Consider the following 27,947-nt stretch of genomic DNA (forward strand, 5'->3'; position numbering starts at 1 on the left):
CCCTACTGGTTTGTGTTTAATTAAAATTCATATTTGCCATGACTTATGTATAAGATTACAAATCAGTATATCATTCTTTAATAATTGTCCTTGCCTAGTTTCAATTTCAGTACTTTGTATTTTCAGACTTAATATTTTCCTTGAAGGTGAAGACACCCATTCTAATTTTAAATTGGATGTATTGGATATTACCGATACTATGACGTTCATTTCGTACAGTGAAAAATGAAATATTTCTGCTGTAATGAAAATTTTACCAAGATATATTGGAGGTTTTAATACCAGTTAATATGTAATTACATTTTTTATGATAGGTGCCTGAGTTATACGTGTTTTCATCGTAGCAATGAAGACTTTTATATTGTATTTTCCGTTCATCGCCAGTTTGACTCAAATGGTATGTATGCTATATATATACGAAATAAAATGATCGTGATATTAAAACAATTCCAAAGGTGCTATACGGTTCTACCATAAGGCCAACATCGTCATTATTACTTAAAATTTTTTATGCTTTCTCAACTGTTTTATAATTTGTTCGTTATAAGATCGTGATAAAGGTGAACAGATTTTGACCACAAAAAAGTATAAACAAAAAATTTACAATCTTTTAAAATAATTTTTGCCTTCAGATGGGAGCAGTTTTCAAATATGTATTGTATCTGATTTTTATCATATCAGGATGCAATCAATGTGACATAAAATGTTTCTGAATCCTGAAAATACGCACTTGTCACTCACAAATATAAATATATACCGTTAAGGTACATAGAGTATTTTCTCGAGTACCTGAAAAGTTCAAATTAAATAAATATTTAAATCTAACACAAAACATGATTAAAATAAGAAATATTTTAGAACAGGGAAGATATTTTCAACAATAACTATACAAAAATAGAAGTTTAAACAATAAAAAAACCCAAACACTTCCGGTTCATATAATGGATAAACACCCCAAAAAAAAACCGATTATCTCTAATTACATAAATTTTGACAGGTAATTACATTTGCTATGTTTATTTCGACTCTTTTTCCAACGATTATATCTTGCAGCTTTTTTTTTATTCATTTATCGATTCAAATGTTTGTCTGTCAAAGTCTGACTGCACTTCTGTACCAATTGTCACGGGGAAGATGAAGATAGAAACTGAAATGTTCCTTAAAAAGGTCAACTAAGTAAACGTTAACTTTATAGTATTTTCGCTATTGCACATCATAATAGGTATACTCAACCTTTTATTTAACTAAGATTTACAGACGGGTTTCAAAGACATAAATGATTAATGATTGCAATGACTTGAAAACCTGAAAGCTTGGAAATTTTTTCGCATAGGTGAAAATTTAAATGTCAATACTTTTTATTATATATAACTGAAAGTTTTCATCTAAAATATATATTTTTTTTAAGTATCGTTTGCATATCGTTTTGAATGATTTGATTTTTTTTATGTTTGCTTAAAACCTGGGAAAAACAGGGATTCCCACGGTAATAAAATATGATTTTTTTAATTAATAAATATTTTCTCTTCTTGTTATAATAAATAAACCGTTATTTATCAAGAACACATTAATTGCAACATTGTAAGATACATTTGTTATTCAAGATATATCTACATAAATCTATCACCTGCTGTATGATACGAAATATTTAAGAAACGTATGTCCAAATATCAACAATATTATGTTTGTCCAATCAAAAAATAGATAACACCTACGTTAACGTTTTTACCATAATCTACCGTAATTGAAACTTTTATCAACTGTGTAGGAAAAAACGAGTTATACTAAAAATTCTAATATGACGTGCTTCTTTGGCTTTGGGAATAAACCCATGCTCTTAATCCAATAAAATTTATTTGCACATACTGCAGAAAAATATTTTTTATTGAATTGGCGTGCATTTAATATATTTCATTAACTTAAAACACTTCCAAACTCTTAAATGATACACATTTTGTAACTAATTCATTTATTATGACTGTAATGTTTGCTATTAGAAATTGACATATTTGACCTAGGTACGACAACCGGCCATGCTGGCTGGCTCCTCCCTCTGAAAAATCATAGTGCCAGTCGTTTGCTTGTTTACAAACAAAAAAGGGAGGTTCCTGGAAGAGCCTTTAGAAAATTTTAATGTTCTACACTTATATACATCGGACATAGAAATCACCTAAATTGTCCTAATTAGAATCGACACAATTGATGCAAGCTATACTTCATTATAGTTTTAACATGGGTAGTCATTGTATTCGTGTTATTTTAGCCCTCGCTATCACTTGGACACAAATAATTTGGAATATAATGCCTACCCATGTTGAAACTACAATAAATTATACTTTGCATCAATTTTTTCTTAAGTCATGAAAATTGAAAGCTTGTCCATCGGAAACATCAGTAATAATAAAGTTTCAGCATACATGTAGGGATTCTGAAAATTATTACGGAGTTAAGGCAAATATGAAAAAGGAAAATTGCAACATATAAAAAAAAATATAATTTGTTGATAGATTTATTGATTGAAATTAATGTCCAGTGACAAGTATTTGATTCTATTTTAAAACAAGTATTAACCCTTTGACCGATCTAAGGATATATATAAAGTCTTCGCCTGCTTCATGTTTACATATATATGTCTCTTAGAAGACACGGTCAAGGTACATGTAAATGGGTTTCCTCGTTAAATATTAGTTTGTATTCACAATATCCATCTTGCTACCGCTAATTTAATGCAAAGTCCAGGTTCTGACATAAATCAAATTATTAACATTCATGCAGTTTGACGACAAAAATGAGAATGGTAATGGAAAACGTTTCAAAGAGACAGCAAACCGACCAAAGTTTAGGCGAAGGCCACCAATTGATCTTCAACAAATTTACTCAGATTTATCTGTTTAGATCACGCATCATTGTAAATATAACGGAATTTGATGAGGCTTTCGTACAAAGTTAGATTTTTAGCGCTATAAAACAACGTTAAATCCACCATTTTCTACATTTGGAAATGCCTGTACCAAGTCAGGAATATGACAGTTGTTGTCCATTCTATTATTCGTTTTTGCTGTGTTTTGTCGTTTGATTTTGCCTTGTGATTAAGGACTTCCCGATATGATTTTTTTCTGAGTTCATTATTTTTGTGATTTTACTTTTTACTTTGAATGTGATGTTATCTAACTAGCATCTAAAGAACGCCGTGGTGTAGTGGTTATTGCATCGGACTACTAACACAAAGGTTCCTGGTTCGATTCCCGTCTGGAATTTTCGGCGCTCCCTTGACACCATTTGCGAGTATGGTCTTGAGGAAACGATGATAGTCCGTCGGAAGGGGACGATAAATGGCTGACCCGTGTTAAAGAGAGAGCCATATCTCTTGCACGTTAAAGACAACCTTGTAGATTTCCAATATTTGCCTATTTAAATTTATCTATGTTTTGTATCGTCTTCATGGAAGTCATTATTCAGTTAAAAAAAAATGATTATAAAGTTTCTTATGAAAATATTCCTGATACGTTATTGATTTTGTTGTTTCATCACTGTATGCTTAATCGTTTTCGAAAAAAAGCGTTGGTATGCGTCGACAACTGCTAATACCATTATATAATATATGATTGCTTTCTTAAATTTTTAATTTCAGGTTATGAGCAGTTATGTATACTACCCTACTTTAAGCAGATTTTGTATCCCATATCTTAATTGTGAACCAGGTAAACTATTTAAAATTGGTTTAGAACTTCACAAATTGTAATCCAAAATGAATCAGGTTTTTAATTTGAAGATTCAGATTCAGATTCAATATTTTATTAAAGTCTCATCACGTACAGGTACATAAAACATAGGTGTATAATAACAAACCTTAAATTCACATTGTATGTGCCAATCTTAAAAGATTTATGAGGGACTGTACAAGCAATACTATTAAAAAAAAACAATTAGATATTGTGCATATTATATATAATGAATATGAAGTACTCGGAACTGCGATGGTACTCCTAACAGCGACGGTCACGCTGAAGTGCGATGATCCTCGCTAAAGTGCGATATTCCTTGCTAAAGGGCGATGGTTTACACGCTAAAGTGCGATGGTGGCATTGTGACGTTAGCTTTGTTGATAGCTACGCTGAAATGCGATCATGGTGGTTACGCTGACGTGCGATGGTCTGTCTGTGACATTGATTATACAAGCAAAATAGACACGATATGAAACAGTATCATAAAAGGAGCAACCGTTTAAATTCTAAAAGGGGGTAATTGTATTTGTCTCGGTCAGAATTTGTTTTTCGCAATACGCTAACATTTTTTGTATAGTTTTTCTATGCATTTATGTAAAATAACTATATTAAGAAATAACACAATGCAGGTACTTGAAAAATCTTGGATTCAAAATTTATTTTTTGTCAGTCGTGCCCTTAGATTTGACAACCGTAGTTTGTCATCCTCGTATTTGGTAAATCTTTAACTTCTTTTCAGGTCGAATGAATTTTTTTAATGTTTTTTAATCTAATTTCAAATACAGATGGGTGCAATCCTAACCTGTACAGCAAGTTAACTTGATAACCAGTCATTTGGACTGGTCAAAGTTAACCTGTGACCGAATATAGGACTGCTCTGACCAGTCCTAGGACCAAAATCTAGTTAACTTGAAAAGCGGACTTGGTCCTAGGACTGTTTTTATGTCTGCCAAAAAGTTAACTTGGAAACAGGTCCGCTATTGATATAAGTTAACTTCGAACCAGTCCTGTCATAAGTTAACATAAGTTAACTTCGGAACCAGTCCTGTCATAAAGTTAACATAAGTTAACTTGGAAACCGGTCCTGCCACAAAGTTAACTTTTGCTTGGACAAATCCGATCAAAACCAGACCTGTTCCCAAGTTAACTTTTGACTGGTCTGCTCAACACTAAGTTAACTTGTAACCAGGACTGCTCTTCGTTGATTTAAAAAAAAAATAATATCTTTGTTTCGTAGTATAAACATCGAAAATAAAGTAATTTGAAAATTAATACTTCCGTTTTATGAACAGGATTAAATACAAATATTTGAAAATAAGTACGCACAGAACGTAACACAAATTTATCTGTGATCTGACAATCTATCTATTATAAAAACGATCTCGGTTACAATGATAACAGGCACTGAATATACATATATTCCGAGATCAAATTCAATCATATTATGTATATTTTTGAAAAGAAGTATATTTGATGTTAGGTGTATACGTCCTTGTTAGTTATACCTTTAACTATGCAGGGTGCCAGCATGTCCTCTTTTTACTCAAAAATACTGATACGTAACAAAATTTCAGTAGTTTTGATGCCTCCAGTTGACTTGTACAACAAAATTATTTGACCGCATCCACCAAAACTGACCATATTTGCACTTTAATTTGTAAATATATATATCTGCATATTAAAACAGCCATATTTTTTATGTCAGGATTTAATGTATAATACAATCATGACAATGGACAGCAAAATTGCAATATAATAACAAAAAATTTTGGTTCGCATAAATTTAGGATACCAGCATGTCCTCATGTTATTCAAAATATTGATACGTAACAAAATTTCAGTAGTTTTGATACCTCCAGCTGACTTGTACAACAAAATTATTTGACCGCATTACCAAAACTGACCATATGTGAACTTTAAATTGTAAATCTATATACCAGCATAGTAAATCAGCCTTATTTTTAATGTTGGGATTCAATGTATAATACAATCATGACAATGGACAGAAATATTGCAATATAATAACAAAAAATTTTTGTTCGCCTAAATTAAGGGTGCCAGCAAGTACTCTTTTGACTTAAAATACTGATACGTTACAAAATTTTAGTAGTTTTGATGCCTCCAGTTGACTTGTACAACAAAATTATTTGACCGCATCCACAAAAACTGACCATATATGCACTTTAATTTGTAAATCTATATACCAGCATAGTTAATCAGCCATATTTTTTATGCCAGAATCAATGTATAATACAATCATGACAATGGACAGCAAAGTTGCAATATAATAACAACAAATTTTTGTTTGCATAAATTTAGGATACCAGCATGTCCTCATTTTATTCAAAATATTGATACGTAACAAAATTTCAGTAGTTTTGATACCTCCAGCTGACTTGTACAGCAAAATTGTTTGACCGCATTCACCAAAACTGACCATATGTGCACTTTAATTTGTAAATCTATATACCCGCATACATGGCATAGTAAATTAGCCATATTTTTTATGTCAGGATTCAATGTATAATACAATCATGACAATGGACAGCAAAATTGCAATATAATAACAAAAAATTTTGGTTCGCATAAATTTAGGATACCAGCATGTCCTCATTTTATTCAAAATATTGATCCGTAACAAAATTTCAGTAGTTTTGATACCTCCAGCTGACTTGTACAACAAAATTATTTGACCACATTACCAAAACTGACCATATGTGAGCTTTGAATTGTAAATCTATATACCCGCATAGTAAATCAGCCTTATTTTTTATGTCAGGATTCAATGTATAATACAATCATGACAATGGACAGCAATATTGCAATATAATAACAACGAATTTTTGTTCACCTAAATTAAGGGTGCCAGAATGTCCTCTTTTTACCTAAAATACTGATACGTTACAAAATTTCAGTAGTTTTGATGCCTCCAGTTGACTTGTACAACAAAATTATTTGACCGCATCCACCAAAACTGACCATATATGCACTTTAATTTGTAAATCTATATACCCGCATAGTAAATCAGCCATATTTTTTATGTCAGGATTCAATGTATAATACAATCATGACAATGGACAGCAATATTGCAATATAATAACAACGAATTTTTGTTCGCATAAATTTAGGATACCAGCATGTCCTCATTTTATTCAAAATATTGATACGTAACAAAATTTCAGTAGTTTTGATACCTCCAGTTGACTTGTACAACAAAATTATTTGACCGTATCCACCAAAACTGACCATATGTGCACTTTAATTTGTAAATCTATATACCCGCATAGTTAATCAGCCATATTTTTTATGCCAGAATGAATGTATAATACAATCATGACAATGGACAGCAATATTGCAATATAATAACAACAAATTTTGGTTTGCATAAATTTAGGATACCAGCATGTCCTCATTTTATTCAAAATATTCATACGTAACAAAATTTCAGTGGTTTTGATACCTCCAGCTGACTTGTACAACAAAATTGTTTGACCGCATCCACCAAAACTGACCATATGTGAACTTTAAATTGTAAATCTATATACCCGCATAGTAAATCAGCCATATTTTTTATGTCAGGATTCAATGTATAATACAATCATGACAATGGACAGCAAAATTGCAATATAATAACAACAAATTTTGGTTCGCATAAATAAAGGATACCAGCATGTCCTCATTTTATTCAAAATATTGATCCGTAACAAAATTTCAGTAGTTTTGATACCTCCAGCTGACTTGTACAACAAAATTATTTGACCACATTACCAAAACTGACCATATGTGAGCTTTGAATTGTAAATCTATATACCAGCATAGTAAATCAGCCTTATTTTTAATGTTAGGATTCAATGTATTATACAATCATGACAATGGACAGCAAAATTGCAATATAATAACAACAAATTTTGGTTCGCATAAATAAAGGATACCAGCATGTCCTCATTTTATTCAAAATATTGATAAGTAACAAAATTTCAGTAGTTTTGATACCTCCAGCTGACTTGTACAATAAAATTGTTTGACCGCATCCACCAAAACTGACCATATGTGAACTTTAATTTGTAAATCTATATACCCGCATAATAAATCAGCCATATTTTTTATGTCAGGATTCAATGTATAATACAATCATGACAATGGACAGCAAAATTGCAATATAATAACAACAAATTTTGGTTCGCATAAATTTAGGATACCAGCATGTCCTCATTTTATTCAAAATATTGATACGTAACAAAATTTCAGTAGTTTTGATACCTCCAGCTGACTTGTACAATAAAATTGTTTGACCGCATCCACCAAAACTGACCATATGTGAACTTTAATTTGTAAATCTATATACCCGCATAATAAATCAGCCATATTTTTTATGTCAGGATTCAATGTATAATACAATCATGACAATGGACAGCAAAATTGCAATATAATAACAAAAAATTTTGGTTCGCATAAATTTAGGATACCAGCATGTCCTCTTTTTACCTAAAATACTGATACGTTACAAAATTTCAGTAGTTTTGATGCCTCCAGTTGACTTGTACAACAAAATTATTTGACCGCATCCACCAAAACTGACCATATATGCACTTTAATTTGTAAATCTATATACCCACATAGTAAATCAGCCATATTTTTTATGTCAGGATTCAATGTATAATACAATCATGACAATGGACAGCAATATTGCAATAAAATAACAACGAATTTTTGTTCGCATAAATTTAGGATACCAGCATGTCCTCATTTTATTCAAAATATTGATACGTAACAAAATTTCAGTAGTTTTGAGACCTCCAGCTGACTTGTACAACAAAATTATTTGACCGCATCCACCAAAACTGACCATATGTGCACTTTAATTTGAAAATCTATATACCGGGACAGTAAATCAGTCATTTTTTTATGTCAGGATTCAATGTATAATACAATCATGAAAATGGACAGCAATATTGCAATATATAATAACAACAAATTTTTGTTCGCATAAATTTAGGAAACCAGCATGTCCTCATTTTATTCAAAATATTGATACGTAACAAAATTTCAATAGTTTTGACACCTCCAGCTGACTTGTACAACAAAATTATTTGACCGCATTACCAAAACTGATCATATGTGCACTTTCATTTGTAAATCTATATACACCATGACGTACCCGCATAGTATTAATCAGCCATATTTTTTATGTCAGGAATCAATGTATAATATAATCATGACAATGGACAGCAATATTGCAATTTAATAACAACAAATTTTTGTTCGCATCAATTTAGGATACCAGCGTGTCCTCCTTTTATTCAAAATATTGATACGTAACAAAATTTCAGTAGTTTTAATACCTCATGCTGACTTGGAAAACAAAACTATTTGACCAAAACTGATCATATGTGCACTTTTATTTGCAAATCTATATACCCGCATACCATTGTACCGAGCGCCTTAATGTCTTCTCCTGGCACTCCTGTTCACATTTTAGTAGGACCGTAAATGTACACGTAATCAATAATATTGGAAAACTATTAATGCAAAAAATATTCTGAATAAATTGAGAATGTCAGAATTTCATCTCTTTATTCATAATAACAGTCACATCATATTTAGGAGTTCATGATGGTGTACGTGTAAAACAAAACTATTATTCCACATCATCAAAGTACCAACACTGACATGTCTGAATTCCTTTGTACTATTTACAATGATTTAATAAAAAAAAGTATACGCGGTTCTCTTCTTGGTATCTTTATGTCGGTTGATTGATTTTGTTTATAGTTAACGTCAAGTGGCAACTATTTCATTAAAGTGCGCATTGAGTATAATTTTAGGACGTCCCATATAAATATCGGTAATGACAAATCTCTCGATAAATCTGACGAATTTGACGAGATTGTTGATAGTTTTACCACACCGTATGCTTACGGACACTGTACATTTTCTGTTAGAATATTCTGCGGGAAATAGAATAGTAAATCCAATGCAAACAAGTTGAATATCACTGAAATATCCATGCAAGTATAAATTTATGCATAAAGTAAAATTTAGGAAGGGACAGGTAAACAACGGGGAACGAAGTAACGTAGACAATGTTGCCGATATCCCGTGATATAAGAATATTGTTCCGATGCGTTGGATAACCTTTCTATCCGCCTTCTAATAAAAAAAAAACCTCTGTGTGATCGTATAGCCATTTTTTATTTATATAAGAATACATGTATATCAAATAAAAGAGAGCATTTGTATAATATCTAGTAGAGTCTATCGAGTAAATAATAAATGATATATGTGGAAAAACAATGCGAATGTTGTTTACATATTTTATTGAAAGCTCAAGTCTGATATGAAAACTCTTATAACGATAATCTGTCATAAGCAGACCTATCCTCAGGTCTGGTCAATAGCAGACTTGTCCACAGGTCTGGTCAAAAGCAGACCTGTCCTCAGGTCTGGTCAGGAGCAGACCTGTCCACAGGTCTGGTCTGAGGCAGACCTGTCCTCAGGACTGGTCAAAAGCAGACTTGTCCACAGGTCTGGTCTGGGGCAGACCTGTCCTCAGGACTGGTCAAAAGCAGACTTGTCCACAGGTCTGGTCTGGAGCAGACTTGTCGATAGGTCTGCAGCAGTCCTAAAAAAGCAGACCGTAGGTCTGGTCCACCAACGACGAAGTTAACTTGCTTGACTGCTTAAAAATTCTCAAGTTAACTTAGAAAGCAGACAACAAGTTAACTCTAAGTTAACTTTTGTCAAGGTTAGGACCGCACCCATCTGTAGTTTTTCCGATTAGCACGCACTAGTATGGGGACTCTAAATTGCTTAAAAGTACACATAGGAACCAGTCATGATGTAGACAATTATCACAGTAGCCACAATAAAATATGAGTCGACCGACGGTTTTATTACAAATTAGAATCTATCTCGAAAATAACAAAAACATTATATCAACTTGATATAACAAAACATTGTGTTTATTAAGTTGTCCATGTGTACTTAAAGATGAATCAAAATTAATATATAAAAGATAAATATACTTTATTTATAGTGCAAAAAGTTGTGACATAATTCCAAAAACTGGTTCGCCCATTTGCTGGTCAAGTTTATCTTTCATGATCTTTGTTTCCAATAAATTGCCTCCTAGTGTAATGCAACAAACTTTCCAGGACTTGAAATGTTTGTTACTTTTTTTTCACTCCCTTTTCTCATTTAGCATGAACCCTTCATCTACAACCCTATCATTCTGCTCCGAATCTATCTATTAAAACCTCACAATATTTTAACGTCATGCTAAACCATCGCACTTTAGCGTAGGGACCATCGTACTGAGGAGTGGACCATCGTACTTCAGCGTGACAATCAAACTTCAGAGTCCCCATCGCACCTCCGAGTCCTACATTTTTTTGCTGATGAATATCATTAAAATAGAGCATATATATGTACTTGAATATAATTATTAAGCCAAACAATCCTGTGGTTAATTACAATCATATTACAATGAAAAAAAACCAGGCTTATCTTCAAATAGGTAACAAACTTACATGTACAAAAAGCATGAAAAAAACAACTTTCCGGGTTAAAATTTATCTTGTAATTGAAGGAACTGATATGAAATATTTTCATATATAAATTGATTTCATTATTTTGGTTTGAAAAATAAGTATATTTTTTTTCGTTTTTTTTAAGACTTTGTCTAGAAATCTGTGAAGCATTGAATATACACCATAATGTACATGAAAAGAAAAAGTAACGAATATTTGTTTTGATTTGCTTTAAATTATATTTTTGAAATTGTATATTTGAGCATGCACAAAAAAAAAGCCATAAACGTTTAATGAAGGGATATTATTTGGTAAATTCAAGAGCCTTACACAATTCATCCTTTGCATTTGCATTTTTATGACAAACTGAACACTAGTATGTTCCTATTGTATGTTTTTGTTCGTTGTATCATTAGGGTGCACCCTACGTCTGTTACTTTTTTTCAAAATATGGGGAATTCTAATTGACCGATTAATGAGAACGCAATGCATAATGGGGTAAATCCACCAAAAAGTGAATACTTAACGTCATCAGTTTGAAACATGAACATTAATTCTTGTATTACAGGTAATGAGATCCAACCATGCACCGACAATTACATGCAAGATCTATGTAAACCATGTACGTCAGGTATGGTACAGCCTGATCTGATCTCTTCTACCGGGAATGTTAACAAATCTGTATGTTTTAACCCAACAAGCGAATGTCTTGCAAGAGGTGAGATTTGTTTCGTACATGTTAAACAGTCCTACTAATTTTATTTGTATATGAAGGACTGAATAATGTCATTTTTTTTTAATATGAAAAAGAAGATGTGGTATGATTGCAAATGAGACAACTGTCCACAAGAGACCAAAATGACAGAGAAATTTACAACTATAGGTCACCGTACGGCCTACAACAATGAGCAAAGCCCATGCATGCCGCATAGTCAGCTATACAAGCCCCCGAAATGACAACGAAAAACAATTCAAACGAGAAAACTAACGGCTTTATTTATATAAAAAAAATGAACGAAAAACATATATGTAACACATAAATTAACGACAACCACTGAATTACAGGCTCCTGACTTTGGACAGGTGCATACATGTACATAATGTGGCGGGGTTAAACATGTTAGCTGGATCCCAACCCTCCCCTTACCTGGGACAGTGGTATAACAGTACAACATAAAAACGAACTATAAAAATCAGTTGAAAAAGGCTTAACTCATTAGATGGACAAAAATACAAGTGGAGGTTTATTTCTAATTTCCTGAAGCGTTATCGCTTGTATTTGTTCTGTTTCCACTTGTGTTTGTTTGTGATTTATTGTGCTGATTGTTTTATCACTGATGAGTCTTTTGTAGACGAAACGGGCGTCTGGCGTAAATATAAAATTTCAATCCTGGTATCTATATATAATATATATATATATGAGTTTATTTATCTGTTTTACTGAAACGATATTTCGGTGTTTTATGCACATAATATTTCGTTCCAAACAACAAAAATTAGAAAATAAAGTTGTCATCTACTCAATCTACAAATTCACACCTATACCAAACCAGGACATTAGTTAGTGGTTTTCCTAAATAAGTGAATATTTATCAATGTTTACAATATGTTTTCAATTGAGAAATGTTGATAATAATAGTTCGCCTTTGATAGGTTTTGAAATTGACGATACATAAGTTCACATATTTTATAAATACACATATTTGCTATATGATAAAAAAAACTTGCATTCGTTTTGTTTAATTGTTTTTTGGCCACAGTTATTTTCCCTTAAAATTCTCCAAAACAAATAGAATCCTTACAAAGTCAGCAGCTGCATAGTGTGGAGTTGTAATGTGTGAACATTTTTATCGCAGTTATCGGGCATATTCTGGATAATTCAGAAACCGGATCCTTGTAATTCTTTACTCTTGATTACGGGTGGTGATATACTTAGACTGATCGCGTATATTCTTATGTATCCTATATTTGTTATTGTTTAACAATGTAAATGTAGAAATAAAGGGAGATGCAGTGGTCTGTTCATAGGTTATTTATGTAATATCACTTACAATTTTCCTAATATTAGGTGTCCTGCTTTAAAAATTGTTTCCTTTTGCAGCATGTATATATAAACAAACTTCTTCTTTGCATTGTTTTATTAAAGGGGCATTAGCTGAGAGATATATAATTAAACAGATGGGTTTTTTTCAATCATTAATGAAAGTGAAATACAGAAATTGGAATTCGTTTTTAACATCCAGTGTGGTTCAATTTTGTCAAATTAGGAAACGTCGATGATGCATTATTTACAAGCAATTGAGTAATTCGACCTCATTGAATTCGCATAAATGTCTCCTTCAATTGATCACCTTAGCTAGAGATGAGTTACGTATCAATTAGGTGTGTTTATCTATTAAAAGGAATATAATTTCAAAATTAAAAGCGAAACAATGGTTTACAATTTGATTGGCTGATTCAATTCACTAACAACTCATTCTTTAACAGATACAAACTATTAAGATATCGTTTTAAACTATAATATGAATTCAAACAGACCTATAAAACTTCAATTGCATGAGTTATTTGTCTATTTAAATCTTTATTTATGTTTGTATCAAGTTATATGACCGTCGGCAGTATTCGCACGTCACTTCGATGGTAACTAAGATGACGTCTAGACTAAAATACACACGAAATAATGATGCATATTATCTCGCCCATACACGTAAATCGTTTATACCAGATATACATTTTTGTATGTTATAAATCAAATAAAGGTATTTCAGTCAAATCGGTGAACATAAATTTTACAGCTAAATCCTCTATTAGTTTTACTTTTAATCTTTAGTAGTTTTATCCCATGTATCTTCAGACTTTCTGTATTTTCTATGTTATCAATATTACTATTTATATATACAAATCAGATTTAACATACAGACGCACGGAAAAAGACGCCTTTTGTGGCAGTTTGAACGGGTGTAGATGTGACACAACAAAATGTTACTTTGGAGATCCCTGTCTATGTGACAGCAAGAAACCATGTGCAGTTGGACACACAATGAATGAAAATGGAGGTGTGTAATCATCTTAATTATCTTTTTAGCACCAAATGGCGTTATTTTAGAACATTTTCTGCATAAACGTTAATTAAAAATTGAAATTGAATCATGTATAATACAACATGGATCAGCGGTTTAATGATTGATGAATAATTATGCCAATTTAGGTGTTGTACCATTTTATTTTTATAAAATGAAATGTAAAATGACAAATGCTCTTATTAGTGCTTTTCACCTTAAAGTTACATCTTTTGTTTATATGTCTTAATAGTTATGGTTAAAAATAAAAGAATGGTTTATTAAGAAGATATTCAAAGTTTTTAATCATTTATATACTGTTAAATATCCAGTGAAGAATAGTTATTGTATGTTGAAGCCGATGATGTATGATAACATATTTATAATTTTAATTTATCCGTTTACCTTCTAGTGAAACCACTATTTTTATTTATATATGATTTGTCTAATATGTTACATTTTGTGAGTCTTTACTTATGCAGTTAAAAGCACGATACGGACAAAAAATGTATTACATATTTTAAACTGAGTTTTACTATGTGTATACTGTGTGTTTGTTTATTTTACATTTGCTAAAGATAACGGGTAGGATTGAGATCTCCAAAACATGTTTAACCCTTCTGCAATGTCACGCCTGTCTCAAGTCAGAAGTCTGTTAGCTTTGTAAGTCTTGTATCTTTTTAAAATTTTATTTCATTTATGTTTGGAGTTTAGTGAGACGTCTATTTTCACTGAACTAGTACACATTTTATGTAGGGCCCATCTTAGACCCACTTCCACGAACGGGATTTTCTTGCTGCATTGAAAACCCTATTGGTGGCCTTCGTCTGGTATTTGCTCTTTGGTCGGGTTGTTGTCTCTTTGACATATTCCTAATTTGCATTCTTAATTTCATTTAAATGACTTTTTCGATAAGAAAAACTCAATACGTAGTAAGTTCTAATTTATTGTATATAGTCTTAGCTATTCAATTTCTAAACATTATTCCATGGATTTTCAACCATTTGTTTTTCGCTTTCAAAAATAAATATAAATTGTTTTTCATTTTTGATTTTGCATGACCCAATGCATAAAGCAGAAGTGTTTTCTTTTTTGTTTTGTAATATAAAAAAACAAAGTTCCTTTTGTAAATTGGTGTCAATTTAAAAGGAGCTGTTTTCCTGTATAAATGTCTAGAATTGGCTATAAGTCTTTTCATTTTTATTAAAGAAGGTAAATCTCGAAATAAAAACTACAAGTACATGTTTGCACAATTTCGGTTTTATATTGACTGTCAATTCTTGAATGGAAAACAGTGAATAGTATTGATGTAACTTTTCTACACGATATATGAAAACAACTAAAACATATTTCTGATAGTTTGTAATCAATCAAATAATAAATTCGAGTGTTTTGTTTATATTTTAGTTTGTAGTCCATGTCCAAATGGTACCTTTAAAAATGTGACAGGATGCGGACCATGCAGACATATAAATAGGTATTGTGCATAATACATGCATTCATATAATTAGACAGTGTGCTACCACATCATTCAGAGAATGAATAATATGATATACTTCAGTGTTACAGACAGCAATTATAATCAAATGTTCAGAATGAATGCTTACCCTTCCGGAGCACCTGATTTCACTCCCGGTTTAGTGGAGTTCGTGTTGTTTCTTAATTATTATTTATAACTGTTGATGTAAATATCCTTTGGTTTTTGTGAGTCTTTGTTTACTCCTTGGTTTTGATTGTTATTGTCTTGTAAATGATCTTAAAGATGGGCTTAATTGTATTTCAATATTTTTACAAATTCATTGTCGTTTGTTTGTGTTGTTCATAAGTGTGCCTCGTTTCTCGTTTTTCAAATAGATTAAACCGTTGGTTTTCTCGTTTGAATGGTTTTACACTAGTCATTTTTGGCGCCCTTTATATATAGCCTGCTGTTCGGTGTAAATAAACTCATCATAGATACCAGGACTAAATTTTGTATATACGCCAGACGCGCGTTTCGTCTACTAAAGACTCATCAGTGACGTTCGAATCCAAAAAAGTTAAAAAGGCCAAATAAAGTACGACGTTGAAGAGCATTGAGGACCAAAATTCCTAAATGTGTTGCCAAATTCAGCTAAAGTAATCTATGCCTGAGGTAGAAAAGCCTTAGTATTTCAAAAAATTCTAAGTTTTGTAAACAGTAAATTTATAAATATAAACATATCAATGACAATTCATGTCAGCACAAAAAGTACTGACTACTGGGCTTGTGATACCCTCGGGGAAATAAATCTCCACCAGCAGTGGCATCGGCCCAGTGGTTGTAAATAAACTCATCATAGATACCAGGACTAAATTTTGTATATACGCCAGACGCGCGTTTCGTGTACTAAAGACTCATCAGTGACGCTCGAATCCAAAAAAGTTAAAAAGGCCAAATAAAGTACGAAGTTGAAGAGCATTGAGGACCAAAATTCCTAAAAGTGTTGCCAAATTGAGCTAAAGTAATCTATGCCTGAGGTAGAAAAGCCTTAGTATTTAAAAAAATTCTAAATTTTGTAAACAGTAAATTTATAAATATAAACATATCAATGACAATTCATGTCAGCACAAAAAGTACTGACTACTGGGCTTGTGATACCCTCGGGGAAATAAATCTCCACCAGCAGTGGCATCGGCCCAGTGGTTGTAAATAAACTCATCATAGATACCAGGACTAAATTTTGTATATACGCCAGACGCGCGTTTCGTCTACTAAAGACTCATCAATGACGCTCGAATCCAAAAAAGTTAAAAAGGCCAAATGACGTACGAAGTTGAAGAGCATTGAGGACCAAAATTCCTAAATGTGTTGCCAAATTGAGCTAAAGTAATCTATGCCTGAGGTAGAAAAGCCTTAGTATTTCAAAAAATTCTAAGTTTTGTAAACAGTAAATTTATAAATATAAACATATCAATGACAATTCATGTCAGCACAAAAAGTACTGACTACTGGGCTTGTGATACCCTCGGGGAAATAAATCTCCACCAGCAGTGGCATCGGCCCAGTGGTTGTAAATAAACTCATCATAGATACCAGGACTAAATTTTGTATATACGCCAGACGCGCGTTTCGTGTACTAAAGACTCATCAGTGACGCTCGAATCCAAAAAAGTTAAAAAGGCCAAATAAAGTACGAAGTTGAAGAGCATTGAGGACCAAAATTCCTAAAAGTGTTGCCAAATTGAGCTAAAGTAATCTATGCCTGAGGTAGAAAAGCCTTAGTATTTAAAAAAATTCTAAATTTTGTAAACAGTAAATTTATAAATATAAACATATCAATGACAATTCATGTCAGCACAAAAAGTACTGACTACTGGGCTTGTGATACCCTCGGGGAAATAAATCTCCACCAGCAGTGGCATCGGCCCAGTGGTTGTAAATAAACTCATCATAGATACCAGGACTAAATTTTGTATATACGCCAGACGCGCGTTTCGTCTACTAAAGACTCATCAATGACGCTCGAATCCAAAAAAGTTAAAAAGGCCAAATGACGTACGAAGTTGAAGAGCATTGAGGACCAAAATTCCTAAAAGTGTTGCCAAATTCAGCTAAGATAATCTATGCCTGAGGTAGAAAAGCCTTAGTATTTCAAACAATTCTAAATTTTGTAAACAGTAAATTTATAAATATAAACATATCAATGACAATTCATGTCAGCACAAAAAGTGCTGACTACTGGGTTTGTGATACCCTCGGGGAAATAAATCTCCACCAGCAATTGCATCGACCCAGTGGCTGAAAATAAACTCATCATAGATACCAGAACTAAATTTTGTATATACGCCAGACGCGCGTTTCGTCTACTAAAGACTCATCAGTGACGCTCGAATCCAAAAAAGTTAAAAAGGCCAAATAAAGTACGAAGTTGAAGAGCATTGGTTCCGTGTTGAAGACTGTACCTTGACCTTAATGGTTTATTTTTGTAAATTGTGACTTGGATGGAGTGTCTCATACCCCATCTTCCTATATCTATATCATGTTTATAGATACGTTAAAGTCTTACAATGTATCGGGGTTTCTATAGGTCATTTAAACGGTATTAGTTTTAATCCTTGCAAAATATATCCATACTTTACAAAGCACAATGTGTCCCTTTTTTTTTTAAATATTTGTCTGTTTTGAAAAATACACTTTTTTATACCGGCTTCAAAATCAATATTATAGTGTTTACATGTACAACGTGTCCAAAAAATCAAATGAAAATAGTCGTTGCATATTTGTCAACATCCAGACTTAGTATTGGAGATGCCCGAAATGATTTGGCTTTATAATAACTTTATTCTGGGTTTTTTTCATTGATATTTTTTCAGTCTGTTTTCGCTTCTGTTCGATATCCTTCATATCTTGTTTTTCATTGTTTTGTACATAAATCAGGTCGTCAGATTTCTCGGTTTGAATGGTGTTACATATGTATTTTTTTTTGGTCTTTCACAGCCGACTTTTCAATATGGGTTGTACTCATTGTTCAAGGCCATACGGCGAAATTTAGTTGCTAATGTCTGTGTCATTTGGTCTCGTGTGGAGAGTTGTTTGATTTGCAATCATTTCTGATAGCTTCTTATTTTTATGTTTACAAAGAAAATCATTTACATTTTAAAAAAGCTATTGTGTATTTAAGAATGAACGAATACGTAGTCTATTTATCATAATCAGAAATTTATTTTCCAATGTGTTGTTGGAAAGATAATCAAAATAATCAAAATAGCCACTGTCATATCTATATTCAATTTTCGTATATATCTTGCTTATATATTAAATTTGCATTATAGTGTCGACTTAATGCCCCAGAAAAATATTCAATCATTACAAACTGAACATTTTATAAATGAGGAACCACATCAACAACTGTCGACGGAAACTTCAAATATAGGTAAGTACATGACGTACAAGACATGACTTTGAAATCCTTTGTAATTATAATTGACAAGGGTTTATAAATTTTACAACTTGTATTATACATTGTTATAAACAATGGCCACTTCCACTTGTATTTTTGTCAATCTGATGAGTTAAGCCTTTTTTTTACTGATTTTAATAGTTCGTTCTTATGTTGTACTGTTATACTAGAAATTGACAATGAGGGTCGGTTGAAAACAAATCTTTACGACAAAAGAGATGATTTCAGCTTTCCAATTGTGAACTTCCCATTTCTAAGTAGCAACATTCCAGCAGCACCTGCATTCGGGGTATATATCTCCCAATTGATACGTTATTCGCTTGCTTGCATTTCCTATCATAGTTTTCCTGATAGAGGGTTGCTGCTCACAAGGAAGCTATTAAACCAAGAGTTCCAAATGGTGAAGTTGAAATCATCCCTTCGTAAATTTTACGGACGCCATCATGAGTTGGTTGACTGTTATGGAATAACCACAAATGATATCGGATATGTTCCTTACGTCTTAACTACAATATCCTTCCCTTTCGTGAATGTGACCTACCGAATTAGACTATTTACCGAATTTGTTATCCCATAAGCAACACGACGGCTGCCACATGTGGAGCAGGATCTGCTTAACCTTCCGGAACACCTGAGATCACCCCTAGTTTTTTGGTGGGGTTCGTGTTTTTTATTCGTTAGTTTTCTATGGTGTGTCATGTGTACTATTGTTTGTCTGTTTGTCTTTTTCATTTTTAGCCATGGCGTTGTCAGTTTGTTTTAGATTAATAAGTTTGACTGTCCCTTTGGTATCTTTCGTCCCTCTTTTATACCACTGTCCCAGGTTAGGGGGAGGGTTGGGATCCCGCTAACACGTTTAAACCCGCCACATTATTTATGTATGTGCCTGTCCCAAGTCAGGAGCCTGTAATTCAGTGGTTGTCGTTTGTTTTGTGTTACATATTTGTTTTCGTTCATTTTTTTATTTAAAATAAGGCCGTTTGTTTTCTCGTTGAATTGTTCATAAATATTTTGATATGAGCGTCACTGATGAGTCTTGTGTAGACGAAACGCGCGTCTTCCGAACTAAATTATAATCCTGTTACATTTGATAACTATTTACACCATGGGGTCGATTCCACTGCTGGTGGACGTTTCGTCCCCGAGGGTATCTCCAGCCCAGTAGTCAACACTTCGGTGTTGACATGAGTATCAATAATGTGGTCATTTTTTTAAATTTCCTGTTTACAAAACTTTGAATTTAACGAAAAACTCGGGATTTTTTTTTATCCCAGGCATAGATTACCTTAGCCGTATTTGGCACATCGTTTTGGAATTTTGGATCCTCAATGCTCTTCAACTTTTTACTTGTTTGGCTTTATAAATATTTTGATATTAGCGTCACTGATGAGTCTTGTGTAGACGAAACGCGCGTCTGGCGTACTAAATTATAATTCTGGTACCTTTGATAACTATTTACATTGTTTTATCGGGGCCTTCAATAGCTGACTATGCGGTATGGGCTGTGCTCATTGTTGAAGGCCGTACGGTGACCTATAGTTGTTAATGTCTGTGTCATTTTGGTCTTTTGTGGACAGTTGTCTCATTGGCAATCATACCACATCTTCTTTTTTATATCTAACATGTTGATGTTTTTTTTTTGTTTTTTTTTGTTGCTACAATATCTTTTTCTGCTCTCGAACGCTATCTATCATGTGCAATTATGATGAGAAAGGAATAAACGCGTCGTGTTGACATTTACTAGAAAATCATCTATGCTATTTTTTTCCTCGAAAAACTTATGACGCGCCATCGATCATTTTATATGTTTATGAGTTTCATGAAATAGATAATCTAATACAACTTATAATATTCATATTGATGATATCTTAGACAACGGAAGTAAGCATAACTGCTTTTGAAAGTTGACGACCTGAAATAAAATAAAACGGCCAAGTTGAAAAAAGTAACACTAAATATTTTTTTCCATCTCATTTACGTTTAAATAAATGTTTCATTTCAGTTTCGAAATTAAGAAGTAGTAAACCGGTACAGAAGGACAATTCAAAGATGTTTATAATGTGAGAATTTTGACAATTGCATAGTAATAGCGACAAAAAATAAACATCAATAACCCGTTATAAGTATTGTTTATATTACCTTTTATTATATGATTAAGCTTTTTTCTACATGATCTTACTACTACTGTATGAAATAAGGATATATGCGTTATTATTGAGACAATCCAGCAAAAAACAATGAAAATATCAACCATAGGTCAGTTTACAACAGTCAACAATGGTCAAAATACATTTAATGTAAAATAATTTAAACGAGAAAATATAGGGCATGAGTTCTATATTAAACAACAAACAAACAAAACATTTTTTGACATCTAGTCCCAATAGTCAATCACATTTATAATGTTTGTAACAAGCACATACAGACTTTTGCGGGCCACAACATGTGTGTTGGCACTCAATCCTGTACTAACCTCTGACAATAGTGTAACAACAATACATACGATCAAACTATAATAATCAATCGAAAAGGCTTGAATCATATGATCCCAACAAAACACAAGTACAAGTTACAAAACACTAACACACAAATTGAACGTAACCGATATGAGAGTACTTGCAGATACTGAAAGCAAGCTAAAAGCCAGTAACAAACAATTCAACAAGTATGCATCCACGATGAATCTGGTTTATCGGTTGAGAAATGAAAGACGTAGTACACTTACCAATTTGATGCTGAAATATTTCGGAATATAATTTTTGTAAAAAGTGACACAATAATTCATAACTTTCAGAATCGCAGTACTTGGAGTGTCGCTGGTAGTTTTGTCAATTTTCATCATAACTATATGTAAGAGAAAAAATGGTATATCCTTTTCTGGTAGCATCAGTCTTACAAATGGTAAGCATATATATGGAGATAACAATTGCAATTATAAGATTTTAGGTTTCACATGTTTAATAAAAAAAATTCTAAATTTGAAATGTCTTTTATTGTTTTTGCCTCTTTTACTTGTTTATGAGATAAACCGTCATGAAAGAAATGCGAACTATATGTATTGAACATTCTAGCACGTTATTTAAACAAATACTGACAACGCATGGCTAAAATCGAAAAAAGACAAAACGACGCATAACAGTGTACACAACACATCGAAGGAAACTAATTATATATAAAGACTTAACTCTATCAAATCAAGGAGGTGTAACTTACAGAAATAGGTAATCTCTCAGACTTTTTTACACTATTGAAACAAAACTTGCTTCGTCATTTCAAAGTCTTCAAGTTTTCGTATGTGTTTCAAAACACAGATTTTGTCTAACTACAGGTACAAAACACGACAAACAACAGGATGGAAGACCGATTCCTCTCCAGGATCATCATCTACCTTTGTTGCATGAAAATCAAGGTAAAGCCATAGCAAATACGACTTTTGAAGTTTTTATCTTTATCCCGTCTGAATCTTTTTAATTTTTGCATATGAATGAAACTTAGTAAATGTGAACAGGTGCTATCACATAAAACAAAATATTGATCTTGTTCAGCTCTTATTATAATTTGTAACTGAGTCCAAATAAAATAATGTAGATATAATAAATAATTACATATATATTATTTTATAAGCATTTAATGAGATTAACTTAGATAACAGTAATGTCATATATTTACATGGAGAAATAACCTTTCACATATCCAATTTGAAATACTTGCCTCAATATTTCACCTTACAAACTTCTTGATATTTGTCAGAAAATAAAGCTTGTATTCAACTACAGGTACACAACAAGACAAACCACATGACAGAAGACAAGATGCTCGTCATAATCACCTTTCTATATTGCAAAACAATCATGTAAATACCATAGACAATCAGACTGGTGACAGCTACATAAATAATAAATATTCGCGATCATATTCTACTGATGGAAGTCCTTCAGAGCTGATTTCTGGAGTCTCACATTTCAACGATCTGGACCATGTTAGGTGTGATGGATCAATCGAGGATCAGATTGACAATTTGAAACTGCAAGTATTTTCAGGAGGAAATAAAACAAATCCACTAAGCAACAGACGTACTCTTCGAAGAATACCAACTGAATCCGAAGACGAAAACTCTGTGGCGACGGTTCCGATGTTTGATTTGGAGAAAAAAGACGAAAACTGCAACAATGTTTTATCAAACAAAGACATAAAGTCAGGGAACACAGATGCTAATGAACACTTTGGGTTTGCATATAAACAGACAAGAATGCAGCCATATCATGAACCAGTATCTTCCGAAGGTAATCTAGAATTATGTGTGATATGTGTATACATTCTTAAATACTTAATCTGATTTTGGGGGATGACTATTAATTTGAATATGTTTTTAGTTTCAAAAATGTAATGTTTTCAAATGATGTGCATGTGTTTTCGTGGGTATTGCACTATATTTTATTTCATTTAACTCTTACTGACGTGTCTTGATTAAATTAATCTGACGAACAGTAATAAACAAGAGAGTTAATTTATACCAATAGGTATTCCAGGTTGTTTAAAGTCTTTTAGAGCATAGTAAACTTCGAATTGATAATCATAATTATATATAACACAAACACTGTCTTACTATTTCACAGTATATTTTAAATACAATATTTCTAATTCTAATTGTATGTTCTTCTACTTCGTTATTAATTAGGCCTTCGAACTTTTTGAATGAGCCTTACTGATGGTTTGAAAATCGGTGTATGATGAGTATGACATATTTTGTGTTTGTTCTTTGACATTCTTTGGACAAATGCATACACCAAGCGATATTTGCGTATTATGTTAAAATGCTATTTGCCGTACCAAGAAAAGTTAAATCACAAAAATACTGACCTTCCTGGAAAATTCAAAACGGAAAGGTTATAACCCAATGACAAAACGAAAAGCTTGAACACATCAAACGAATTAAAAAAATAATGACTTGGTACAGGCAAATATTCTCATTTAAAAAATGGTGGATTAAACATGGTTTTATAGCTAGCTAAACATCTAACTTGTATGACAGTCGCATCAAATTCCATTATAGTGTCAACGATGTGTTAAAAAAACCATATATAATATGTAACATGTCAAAATAAGGGTACAACACTCAGCATTGGTTAACACTATAAAAACAAATATGTAACAAAGAACCTCGAAAAGGCATGCAGACAAAACACATAAGTAATATCTAGAATATCTGTAATTTGAATCATGCATATAAATTGATATGTTGACAATGAAAATCTTGAATTTTTAAACATAAGTTCTAAAGGATACCCTTTGTCTACGTGACTAGCTTTGCTTAGGCTCAGATTGTTTTTGTTTCTTCAGTATATTGAACTATGATATTTTCATAATTAACAGAATATGTTAATAACAGCTTTTCAAGTGGATACAAGTCTAGCACTTTAAACTGTAAGTCTATATATAGTTTTAATATTATTCTTTTTATTAGTATACAAAAGTACATGTTGATAGTAAAAATCAATTCTAATCTGAAACGAGCATTTCTATGTAACCAGCCCAAAAAAGACTTACAGATTTGTCGGCTCCTGACTTTGGGACAGACACGTGCATCAGGAATATAGAGTAACACACATGGTTGTGAGCACTCAACACTAATGTATATGTTTATAAGAATCAAACAAACATATATTACTGATTGATTTTGAACAGAAGGACAAAAACGCTAAGCTGCGTTCTATACTACTATAGTTGTGTCTTTTGTTGTCGTAAAAACACTACTTATTTATCGTCTACAGAAATATCAAACAGCAAAATCAAAATTCGGGCTTAGACATTGTGATTATTGTGATTGTCACACTGATTTGTCCTTTTTTAATTTGAATGCAAAACGAAAGTACAAGGCTTGAAATTTAAAAATTGTCAGCGTATAGTATACTTTTGAATACTATACCCTAATATGAACATGCAAAAACACTTACCAGAGGAAAGCTTTTAAGTTAAAACCATGCAGTGACCAAATCGAACTCTTGTGAAGTATAATGTTGTTAAGCCTATTTTTAAATATAAAGACATCAATCGTTTCATGAGGATGTTAAATTTGATGTATGCCTTTTTGTGCTTCTTCGTTACATTTGTTGTTTTTATAGTGATTAAGATGATGACACAATGTTGACTGTTGTACCCCTATTTTTGACATTTTTACTTATTGTGTCTGTTTGTTTTGTTCACACATCGTTGACAATGTAATTGAATTTGATGCGACTGTCATACAAGCTTAAGTGAGAAAAGGTTTAGCTAGCTATAAAACCAGGTTCAATCCATCATTTTCTAGATAAGAAAAGGCCTGTACCAAGTCAGGAATATGACAGTTGTTATTCATTCGTTTGATGTGTTTGAACTATTGATTTTGCCATTTGATTTGGGACTTTCCTTTTTGAAATTTTCCTCGGAGTTCAGTATTTTTGTGTTTTTACTTTTTTTTCATAAGCATTTATATTTTATTATTAGACACCAAGGACTATAATGATCCAATGTCCGGCAGCTTCATTACAATGCACTCCCCTGGTAAGTCGACATGCATATTTTTGTAATTTTTTACAATATTTTCTGATGAATGCCATAGTTGTATAAGTGTGTCGTTTTTTTTTGTATTTATTTTCTGTTGGCTCAAGAGAACACTTTGCCTTGACAGGAGTACAAAATATTACATTTGAACTTATAATTGTATATTTTGTTGCCTGTCTGTTGGATTTGTTTCTTTTCCCCCTGATGTTCTGTTTGTATTTCTACCTAAAATTCTTAATTATACTATATATATATTTGCAGCTGTAGTAACAATTTAAAACTTTATAGACCATAATGCAATAGGAAGATTATAAAACCCGGTTAAATCCAACATTTTCTGTCGAAAATACTTGTACCAATTTGAGATACAGCAGGTTTATTATTTGTCCGGTCGGTTCATATAGCAACTGCTGAGAATTTTCAATCTGTAATCGTGAACTGGGACACTATAGTTATGCATGTCATGCAATGCTGCAAACATGTTCATCAAGAATCTACTAAATGATTTTAGAAAGAGATCTTTTTTTTAAAATGTAAGACAAACCAACTGATTCAATGTCCTTTGCCCTTCAAGGACGAACATCAATAGCAACAAATGTTGCTTGAAATATTGCCGATACAAATCATTTTGTCGAAATTCAATTCATTTGACCAATTGCTTATCAAATGATTGTTTGATTGCTTTGCTAACATAATTGATATGTATTTGATTTGTTTTTACCAATTCTCTTATAAATTAATTACAGTCTTTGATAGTTTGGCAACAGAAGAATTACCAAGTTCAATCGAAACCTATACTTTCAACATTAGTGGAAACAACGGATTCTGAAGAACAATTATTCTATAAACAAGGGAATTGTAAAGCCCGATTATCAACAATAAAAATAATCTTCAACGCTTGTAGAAGTGTCATGTGATATGTCCAGCATTCGATTGAAAATATTTGTAAACATGTTTTTACAATTTAGTTGATTATGCCTTACTGTAATAAGAATGGGTTGGCGCTCATGTTGCTTGCTGTCATTTGTAATGTCATTTGTAATATCTATTTTGTTGCAGATTCTCTTATTTTGTTTTCGATGATTTAAAAAAAAACAGAATTAAAAACTGTAGCATGTGTAATAAACCAACAGTTACCTATTACTACATTTGAAAATGCCTTTACCAAGTCAGGAATATGACAGTTCTTGTCCATTCGTTTTTTATGTGTTTTGTTATTTGATTTTGCCATGTGATTTTGGACTTCCCAAATTGATTTACCTCTGAGTTCAGTATTTTTGTGATTTTACTTTTTACAATACGTAACAAGATAACAATAATCACCAATCACAATATGATAAAGATATTGACAGACTTCGTGCATGCATACTGTTTGGTGGGTTTTACAAAATTAAAAAACTGCCAATTGTCATAACAGGACCATGTGTTGAAACATGAAAACATGCTCAGTACCAGGATTATAATTCAGTACGCCAGACGCGCTTTTTGTCTACATAAGACTCATATCAAAATATTTATAAACCATAACAAGTACACAATTGAGGAGCATCGAGAATCCAAAATTCCAAAACATTGTGCCAAATACGCCTAATATAATCCATTCCCGGGTTAAGAAAATCCTTAGTTTTTTTCGAAATATTCAAAGTTTTGTAAACAGTGAATTTATATAAAATGACCACATACTTGATATTCATGTCAACACTGAAGTGCTGACTACTGGGCTGGTGATACCCTCGGGGACCAAACGTCCACCAGCAGTGGAATCGATCGTTGGAAGTGAGAAGACAGTTAATTAACAGTTTATATGTTTTAGTGAGTAAATAATCTGTTGTTAATCTTTAGCGATACAATGAAATTTTTTGAAATATATGTGTGATTGTAAATAGTATAATTATTTGTTTGAATTACATAAATATCATTGCTTATATTTTTTAGTTAGATTAAAATAAACTCATCACATATACAAAATTTTGATTTAAAAAAAGAAACGAAGTTATCCATATCTCGAATTAAAGCATTAATATTCGTCAATTCTGCAATAAATAGATATAAGAAGAAGTGGTATGCGTGCCAATGAGACAACACTCCATCTAAGTCATAATTTGTAAAATTAAACCATTATAGGCAAAAGTACGGTCTTCAAGATGGAGCCTTGGCTAACACCAAACAGCAAGT

The 27,947-nt window shown here is 32.2% G+C and overlaps 1 protein-coding gene across 2 annotated transcripts; it reads left to right on the plus strand.

The window, feature by feature from the left end:
• Nucleotides 1–147: 147 nt before the first annotated feature.
• On the plus strand, nt 148–27,947 carry LOC139500918 (uncharacterized). 2 transcript variants are annotated; one of them, XR_011658405.1, is made up of 14 exons: nt 148–397; nt 3,632–3,701; nt 11,823–11,972; nt 14,161–14,310; nt 15,721–15,790; nt 19,105–19,205; nt 21,235–21,292; nt 22,027–22,133; nt 22,561–22,641; nt 23,009–23,515; nt 24,606–24,656; nt 25,716–25,772; nt 26,519–26,904; nt 27,045–27,740. XR_011658405.1 is itself a non-coding variant. In XM_071289819.1 (13 exons), exons 1-13 carry the CDS (start codon nt 347–349, stop codon nt 26,599–26,601), a joined length of 1,536 nt encoding a protein of 511 aa, XP_071145920.1. In that variant the 5' UTR covers nt 148–346; the 3' UTR covers nt 26,602–27,947. The 2 variants fall into 2 exon arrangements, 1 of the variants encoding a protein (XP_071145920.1); XM_071289819.1 differs by having other exon boundaries at nt 26,519–27,947.

The sequence above is a fragment of the Mytilus edulis genome, chromosome 13 (genome assembly GCF_963676685.1).
Source record: "Mytilus edulis chromosome 13, xbMytEdul2.2, whole genome shotgun sequence".
NCBI classification, from domain to species: domain Eukaryota; kingdom Metazoa; phylum Mollusca; class Bivalvia; order Mytilida; family Mytilidae; genus Mytilus; species Mytilus edulis.

What these genes read in the sequence shown, in the direction of transcription:
- LOC139500918 (XM_071289819.1), top strand. Translation starts at nt 347, where the DNA reads ATGAAGACTTTTATATTGTATTTTCCGTTCATCGCCAGTTTGACTCAA. An exon ending in GACGGAAACTTCAAATATAG is followed by an intron (nt 19,206 to 21,234) that starts GTAAGTACATGA and finishes GTTTCATTTCAG; the next exon opens with TTTCGAAATTAAGAAGTAGT. An exon ending in CAAGTCTAGCACTTTAAACT is followed by an intron (nt 24,657 to 25,715) that starts GTAAGTCTATAT and finishes TTTTATTATTAG; the next exon opens with ACACCAAGGACTATAATGAT.